The sequence below is a fragment of the Ceratotherium simum genome, chromosome 10, assembly GCF_057802395.1.
Source record: "Ceratotherium simum simum isolate JZ-2026a chromosome 10, ASM5780239v1, whole genome shotgun sequence".
Taxonomy (NCBI): domain Eukaryota; kingdom Metazoa; phylum Chordata; class Mammalia; order Perissodactyla; family Rhinocerotidae; genus Ceratotherium; species Ceratotherium simum.
Window position 1 is genome coordinate 31,640,208 of NC_141909.1, and position 9,280 is coordinate 31,649,487.

At 42.5% G+C, this 9,280-nt stretch overlaps 1 protein-coding gene across 1 annotated transcript; it reads right to left on the bottom strand.

Annotated features, from left to right (window-relative positions):
* Window positions 1–473: 473 nt before the first annotated feature.
* On the bottom strand, window positions 474–8,899 carry CLN5 (CLN5 lysosomal BMP synthase). The gene is given in 5 exon segments (XM_087435973.1): window positions 474–2,119; window positions 2,122–2,615; window positions 4,843–5,068; window positions 5,759–5,924; window positions 8,721–8,899. Coding segments are annotated over 5 exon segments (1,065 nt in total). The 5' UTR covers window positions 8,876–8,899; the 3' UTR covers window positions 474–2,095.
* Between the last annotated feature and the right edge of the window lie 381 nt (window positions 8,900–9,280).

Consider the following 9,280-nt stretch of genomic DNA (forward strand, 5'->3'; position numbering starts at 1 on the left):
TTTACAGGTGTCCTCATTTGTCTTTTCTATGGAGCCAAGTTCTGTGATTCACAGTTAACAGAAACTTGGCACAAGAGTTTTTTCCTGTTACCCAGAGCAATTTTCCTAAGAATCCAGTAGAAGTTGGCACTGCCCGATTTTAGCCACTAGATGGTGATACTGCAAAGATCCAAATTTTCTTATGACATATCCTGAAGACAACTAGTAGGCTAAAGAAGCAAAATTAATTAGGAATGTTTAGGCACTATTAACATGAGTAGATAGGCTAAATGGTAGGCAGTGAAAGAAAGTTCTCCCTATGTATTTGAGTAAGACTTTACCTCTGTGCAGTAAGCAGAATAATGCAGTGCTTCTCAAGCTATCTGTGGTAAAGGGCTGGGTTTTTATTTTCAGACTGTTGTAGTGCCTATAGTTTTGAAAAAGACAGTAAAAGTGAATTCCTAGACAAATGAAGTAAAAACAAAGACAAAAAATACAAGCCCCAATTTTTTAATGAGATTCAACAGAAACAAAATTCAAGAAGTTGCTTTAAAAGTTTAAATGCTTCCTATCAGCATCTGTACTGATCCCCTCACAGACCAGTAACACATGGTGTTAGTAACATACGGTGCAGGCACTGGTCTGAGGACCACCCTTCGAGTAGTGCTGAAAAACTGGCTTTGATAGTGCATCCCGTTCAGTTAGCAGAGCCTGGTCCAAACTGTGGCTCCATTACCACTAGCTGGGTAGCTGTGGAAAGATCACTTAACCTTTCTAAGCCCCAGTTTACTCATTTGGATCAGGTAAATAATATCTATGTTTAGGCTTTTTATGAGAACTCTATGATAATGTGCCAAACCTCTCAGGAAGCACTCAAATGTTAGTAGAAACTGAATGATATAATTGGTACATTTACATAGTAAACACGGATTGTTTTCTCTGATCTCTGCTTCGTCATCTTACGGATTGGTGTTTTTTCCATGAATAGAAAGAATGTGTTCAGTTGATCATCAAACACTTAAAGGACCTTGAAATCTTATTTGATGGCCTGATGGAAGCACTGCTACTTGGAGATCATTGACAATATCTGTCCTCTCTCTGGGAAGTGAAACCTCTTCCACTGAGCTGGCAGCTTTGGTGGGCAGAGGGAGGACACAGCAAGCAGTGAAGGAGTCGGAGGGCACATATCCACCCAGATGTGTCTGCAGTCAGATACTTCCATGCCCCACGTGTTTGAAGAACTGCAGAAGCACTATGCTGTCAGCTCCAAGCCTAGGTGATTAATTACAAAACCCAGGAAAGGCTGGCATGTGAACTACATTAGGCAAGACCAAGGATGGCAGTTTGTTCCTTGATTAATCATTATATTGTGATTAAATACCAACTATTACCGTTTAATACCATTAAATACCATTTATTGTGTGAACTTACTATGCCAAACACACATGGCTTCAATCTTTACAACAATCCTGACAGATGAATCATTTTAGAGGTAAGGAGACTAAGGTTTGGACATGTTAAGCGGCTTAAATCACAAAATGCCAGTTATTGACCAGTTCTAAAATGCTAGCCATGCTCTTTAGCACTGTATTTACCCCACGGGGAAGCACAACCGCTCCCCAGCTATGGTGTCCAAATTAGACTTTAAGGTTAAGTGAACAGAACAAAATCAACTATTAGACCTGGTTCCAAAAGTTACACAAGCTGTAAAGTCAGTCTAAAAAGTACTTAAATGAAAAACCGTAACCACCATACCAGAAAAAAAGGAGCACCCACCATGAAAATGTCACTGAGAGTATTTTAAAATCTTGGCATACCATATCCACAATTTTAAAATATTGGGTTCAAAGATCCTATATATCTGATATGAACTGTAACTCATATTAACAAAGGCTTGGAGATTGAAATCAAGATCATCTAACGTGCTCACTTTGGCCAACGAATTTCAGCTTCTTTTCAAAAAAAGTCCTGAGATATTATCATGCAGCAATTCTGCCCATGTGCATTTTACCTTTCTGCCCCAAGGAAGAAAGGACTAAGAAATCCACAAATGTAAAACCAGGCAGGCCCTGAAAAACTGATATGCTGGTGGTAGGCGAAAAAAAGAGCAACAGAATTAAGGTTTTATAAACCAGAGAGTGTTTTGTTTCTGTTAGGTAAAGGGATTTCTTCATATGTTATTTTAATAAAAGGGAATTTCATAGGTAAAAACCAATATTCAAAATTATAAAACAAATAGAACTGTCTGTGTATAATCACTGCATCAAAAATTTGCAAAAGACTCATGAGAAATTCTTTAGTTGACAAATGCGGTTTGAAGGGGTAATAAAATCTTTTTATGGCCAAAGCAAGAGTCTTGTTTCCTGTTGGTCCAAAAATAGATGTTTCATTTCCCAAATAAGTAGGCTCTCCACTGTAAAGAAATATTCTTGTATAGTTGGTTTCTATCTTCTTGAACTCTGCTCCAAATTCAGCCAATTTCTTATATGTCCTTAACACAAATTTGCTACAATCGTAGGATTCGAACCATGTCTCTGCCCCTTTTTCTGGGCTGGCTTGGACAGTCCACGTCTCGTAATAAATCCCTGTTTCATTGTCCTGTTTTACCCACTTTGCCATTTTGTTAAACATGTTTCCTAGTGAAAAAAAAAAAATCACCTATGTAAACATCAAAGCTAATTATGTTGGTTTTAAGTAAAATGTTCTAACCTGATTAAGGCCATGAATGTATGTGAATAAACAATAGTTTTTGAATTTCCAAACCTGCATCTCACAAGAGGAATCCAAGCTCAGCCAATTTTTATTCCATTCTTCAAGGCACAAGGTGTTTCTGAATTGTGAACACTGGATATAACAGTTGTATAAAGAGAAGTCTTACACACTAATTCTATAGTCATTTAAGCTACAGTCAAAAGCAAAATCATGCACATGCAGAAGCCCTCTTTCTCTACCCTACTCAACAAATCTTGGATTTAGAGGCAAAAGAGAGAAAGAAAGCAACGAAAAAATTGTGGAAGAGGGAAAGGTGAATGGGGCAAAGACAGTGTAAGAATTGAGGGGGGTGAAATATGGAGCTTTTCTGTCACAGAGCATAGCATGCTTACAGTAGGAATGGCCATCTGAGGAACAGCTACGCTAGAAGGCCTACTAATGTTAGTTAGAAGACGAAGCACCAGATCCCATCCACTTTGAATATTTGGTATTTCCCTTTTCTCCCAGTACTTGCAGCTGTTGAGAATCTCCTTACAACCTTCCCAACCACCACACAAATTCTTCCAATGAATCAAATAAACTGGTAATATTTTTGGCCAAGCTCATGAACTATATAGACTCCAGGATGGCTAACACTCTCTCCTGCCACCTTATACCAGACCAGAGGAATCTGGTCCAATAACAAAACCCCATATTCCACATGGTTACAATCTCACCTGGGCATTTATAATGCCCAATAGAGCTCAGCTCCAACATGTCACTTTGTCACTGTGTGTGAACCTTTCTTAGGTTACTCCACCAGGAGTCCATAAAACTGATACTTCATGCCCTACAAAATGAATAGAGTGGCTGCCTGTATCAATTTTATGGAATTAAAATTGTGGAATAGTATAAAGCCTGTTTTCTTAGAACTGGGGATACTGTTCTTAGTGTTCTTCAACTTTGAAAAGCCACTGCTCTAATTAAGAGATAAGAATGCTTCAAAACACTATTTTCTAACATAAAAAAAAAGGTCAATGAACAGGATTAATCACAAGGTAGACGGATAACTTAAAAGATTTAAGTACAATTTACAGAAAATAATGATCACTTGTTCATAGATCATATACTGATGTCAGAAGGAAGAATTTTCAGATAATGGAAACAAAGAAAGGAGAGATGCAAACTGGCCTGGAATGAAAGAAAGAGCAGCTATTTATTACACTGAGCACTGTTAAAAGAGAAACGGACTTCTATATTGTTGGGATGGTTTGGGGCACATCCACATTCCACATTCGAGGCAATGAGTCAATACAGGAAAATGTGACTCAAGCTCACATAACCAGTTTCTGACAGAAGTTCTCCTGAACTCCCTTCATTACTAACCAACAATGCAACACATGCAGCAAAATTTCAACTCTTTCAGCAACTTTCCCATACATCCAAAAGAATAGAAAATCTCAGGGATAAAATATTTAAATTGCTCAAAGAGCCTCAAATGCGTAAGATCATATATGTTTTGAGAGGCAATGTAGCAAAGTGGTTAAGAAAATGGTCAATGGGACTTCACTACGAGGACTGGAGTACTACTTATTTACTTGTGTGACTTTAACCTCTTTGTGCCTCAGTTTCCCCATCTATAAAATGGGGAAAATAATAATAACTCTCTCAGGGGTTGTTGTGATAAAAAATGATGTGATATATGTAAAGCACTCAGAACACTGCCAGGACCAGAGCAAGTCCCTGAGAACCAGAGAAGCTCCCACATGAGTGGGAGCTATTATTATTTATTGACATAAAAACATTTTACTTTATCGTCACTAAAAGTCTTTTTTCAGAGACAGTTAATAGGTCCTTTAGCCAATTATTTTTTCAGGTATTTCATGAATTTTCTTCCACTATTTTATTTAGAAAGTCCAATTTACTTGTACAAAGTATTTTATCATGTCGTTCATTTTTACCATGGGAACAGAGCAGGAGGTAAGCTACTCATCAACTGCAGGGGAAGTTTTGCATGTGTAATAGTTTGGTCAAAGGTTAGTGGTTCCAGAAGTACATTTTATAAACTGACTTCTAAAAAGTAGAACATTACTGAAATGCCTAAATGACAGTAATTTCTTTCATTCGGATATTGATGCAATCATCACATACTGCCATATTTTTGAAACTTACCTGATATGGTCGCTACTAGAACTAATGTCCCATTTTCCTTCCAGTGACTATCATCAATTCCTTCAAAAAAGCAGGCAGCGCCTTGATTACACCAGAAAGGAGCATTCATTTCAGGTCGGAGATGAGGAAACGTGCAGTTTCCAAGTTGGAAAAGTTCATACCATTCCATTGTGTAATTCTTGCCCGTTAAGGTACTCCTGAATCCAATGGCATCATGCATAATTTTCTGTGTAAAGATCATACATGTATAAAAAGCATTTGTGAGTAATCCTTGGTTCAGGAACCAGATGGGAAAAAATGTGACAGACTACAACTGCATATCAAGTAGAACAACTGCTCAGCTGTTCCTCTTCCATGGTACTAAACTCAAGTCCACTCCGTAGCTCCTCAAACTCCAGGCCCTCATCCACTCTGGTTTTAGCCAGCGCAGGTCATCTTAGACAGGCAGACATATGCTATGTGGACACACTCATCATTTTCTTACAGCTTAGAATGAGTACAAGAAACCGCCATGCCACAGTCTCAGGGAGCAACTTTATGTACCTCACAGGGTGACGAGAGGCTCAAATGGTGAGCTAACCTAGGAAAAGTGTGTAAACAGAGCCTGGAAATGAAGTGTTTCCTGCTTGCCTTGCCCTTTCCTCTGGGCCTTCTCCTTTCTCACTTTCTAGGAGCTGAGTACAGGAGTTGGGTTTGGAGTCAGAATATTAAAAGGGATTAAAGTGATTGCATTTGCTATTGTCAGGATCACAAAACCTGGTAATATTTTTTTGACAACTCATTTTAAATATGCCAAGAGGAACACCAATAAACCTGATCTAAAATCAGCCTTTTGAATAGTGATAATTCCCTCAAATTCACTTAATAATGGCATCATTTAATTGACCAAAGTTGTAAGATCAAGATGCATCCTTACCAAGTGTCCCAGGAGGTCTCCGTATTTAAATTCCCATACTGGGGCTTGTAACCGAAAGACTTCAATGACATCATCGCCCTTCATAACTGGGATATGTGAGCCAGTCGGACAGAAAGTGTATTTAGCTTGACAATACGGATCCGGTTCCGGACGGAAGGAAAACCGTCTAAGAAAGAAAAAGAAACCATCAACTTAGATTCTGACAGGAATTTGGCTCTTCTTGAACATTTTAGAATCCATTAATTTCATTGTCAATAACATTTTTAGAGAAAACAATCAAAGCTCACCTCATAGCATATAAACACACGTCTTGTTATCCTATGAACAAACTCCACTGTCTTTAAAAGCAAGTGATACATTAAAAGCACTTTGATAAATGCATGCTTCCTTGTTCCCTGCTCCAATTGTGAGAATTCTGAAGACAGGGATCATATCTTAAAATGTTTAGAGCTCCAGATTTTATTACAGTAGACAAATATTTACTGAATAAATGAATATTTTTCAAATGATATTTCATTTCCCAAACAATCCATGTTAAGATTATCCAAAGATAATTAGGATTAAATAGAACATATTTTATATCTTCTTAAGAATTAACCAACATTCCTTCAACCAATATTCATTGAGGATCTACTATGTGTAGGACACTACAGTAGGAAGGAGGGAAACAAAAACTCAAATGCTGTTGCCTTCCTCAAGGAGCTCTGGGTGGGGGCTGGGAGGACGTAAGACAAGCAGTGAAGTGCAGTGTGGTAGGTGCTCAACTAAAGAAATATAGACAGTCCCCTGGGCATGAAGGAAGAAATCATCTTTACCTGGTGTGGGATGGGTGGGGGTGAGGAGGGCAAAGAAAGAGATGAAGACCTGGCCTAGGTTTTTAAAATACTTTCGAGGGTTAATACAGAAAGGGAGGGAAAACATGAAGTATGACAAGACAAGCATGATGCGCTGGAAGAGTCTCAAGTAGGTAAACAGGGCTGGAATTCAAGCTTCAAGGCAGGAGTGCTGAGAGGAGAGGTGGGCAGAGCAGTCAGTTTGCACTAATATAGAGTGAACCGCACCTGCTGTGGTCCTACAACTGGGGAGGGCTGAGCCCAGGGGAGAGCCTAAAGGATTTTAAGTAGCAGATCTGATACGACTGAATTTGCTATAAAATAAACCTTGCTTTACGAACTAGAAGGTGGAGAGAGAGGCCAAATTCAGGCAGAGAGGTCAGTTAGGAGGTTACTGCAATAACGCCACAAGAAAAGGCGGTGGCCTGAGAGGCCACAGCAACAGGACCAGAGGGGGGACCAGGGCTGAATTCAGCTCAACAGACACATGCTGGTCCCCTTCCACGTTTGGGGCTGGGAGAGAAAGACCAAAGAGAAAGAAGCTGCCTCTGTCTATCCTCTAAGAACCTTAGATCCCTAAGGTTCTAGCCAGATCTATTGTTTTACCACCCTAACACATCGACAAAAATTTCTATTTTAAGAAGTTAACAAAATCTTGATGTTAGCCAAAAATATTAACAACCCTCCCAAAATTTATGAGACTTAGGTCTACTTACCTGTTTTATAGATGTTTACCTGTTTTAAACAAATACATACGAAACAAATACTTAACTATACATAGGTTTTACTTGCCCACAGCAAAATCCATTTTAGGTCAAATGTAATTTCAAAAGCATAATTTGTGTGAACTTACTAAAGTTAAATTTTATTATATTCAGGTGAAGGGATTAGATGGCAGCATGTACTTAATACCTGAAAGTTTTCAAGAAACATAAGACGTCAGAGTCAATACCTTGCCCTTAAATCTAGTAGTTTTGGATTTACAATCTCTTCCTTGTTTTATTGGATTTTTAATTTTTACTTCTTATAAACACTTTATTAACATTTTCCAGAAAACCAGCTTCAGCCCTAAACTTCTCTTTGCAACTGTATCAAGCAAAACAAGGAAGTAGTGCAAACCATTCAGTGTGCAAAATACACTAATATCCATGTTTGACGATACCTACCATTTACTAGAGTTAATCCTCCCAACAAACCTGGGTGAGTGCTACCACTATCCCTACTTTCCGACTCAGGACACGTGGGCACAGAGATACTGAGTAACTTTCCCAAATCACACAGATACTGATGGTGGAGCATGACTTGATTCGCAGCAGCCGGAACCTAGAACTTGCTGCCTACCGCTGGGTTATCTGGCCTCCCAACCCACTATTTTGTCATCCAAAGCAGTTGTGCGCTTTCAAAAGCTGCTGGCTTTCCCACGCCTGATGCTGACATCGTGTTTTCTTTCTTTCTGTTTAGCCATCTCTGACAGTCAGGCCCTGTCAATACTCTCCTAGTTCAAAGGCTGGAATCAGCTTCACAGGCTTGCAGTCTCCGTCCTCGACTTATGACCAGCGTCCTACTTCCAGGCTGAAGACAGTGGACAAACAGGGTCACCAACCCTCCCGGTTTGCCCGGGACGGAGGGAGCGGGGGATTCCCCGGAGGCGGGACTTTTAGTGCTAAAAACGGGAAGTTTCAGCGAACCCAGGCGAGTTGGTCATGATGTAAGTTGTGCCAAAGGTTACCCACTCATGATAATAATGACAGTGCATGCCATAAGTAATAAATGCGATATTGAAAGTCTCCCCCAAATATTCAAAGAGTCAGTTACTTGCATCTAAAAGTCACGCGATAAAATACATTACACCCCTTTTCTTCCAAGATTCGGGACAGCCCTGAGTCTAGGTCACCTCGCAACTGGCTCGAGGGTCCTGAGAGGAATAAAGGCCCCGAGGCGGTGCGCAACCGAGCTCGCAATTCGTTTACACTGCGCCCCGAGTGTCACCGGGCGCCGCCTCCGGGGCGCGTGACCGGGACACACAGGCACGCGCGCCGGCGCGGCTTCACAGCCTCGGCCCTCAGGCCCCGCCGACCAAGGCCGTGCGCGCGCCCGCCCTGCCGCGCCCCCGCGCCGCGCGCACTCACTTGTAGGGCACGGGCCACTGGCGCCGGGAGCTGCCGCCCGCGGCCGCCGCCACCCAGACCAGCGCCAGGGCCCAGCTCCAGGGCGCGCGCCCCGGGGCCGCGCCCGCCCCCCGCGGCCCCCAGGTCCCCATGCCGGCGATCCTGGCCTGCGCCATGTGGCGGCTCCCGGGTGCTTCCGGCGCCTCCCGAGCCCGGCCAAGGCGGAGGGCCCGCCAACCGAGCATGCGCGGAGCCACTCCCCTGCGCCCCGCGCGCGCCCGGGACTCCCGCCGCCGTGGGTCCAGCCCTCTGCCCGGCGCGCCCCGGCCCGAGACTCGGTTCCCGCGATGCAGGGCGCCTCTCTGAGCTCGAGCGCGCGAGGCACCCGTCTCCGCGCGGCCCTGTGGCCTCTCCTCCCCAGCGCCGTGCTCGGCGGCGGATTCCAAACTTCGCCGGCTCGGAAGGCGCTGCGGCCCGGCTCCCCAGAGCCCTCCCTCCGGCCTTGGGGCCTCTCCCTTCTCTGACTGGTCGTGATGCCCAGTTCTTCTGGCCTCACGTCTCAGTTAAAGGCTCACCGCTTC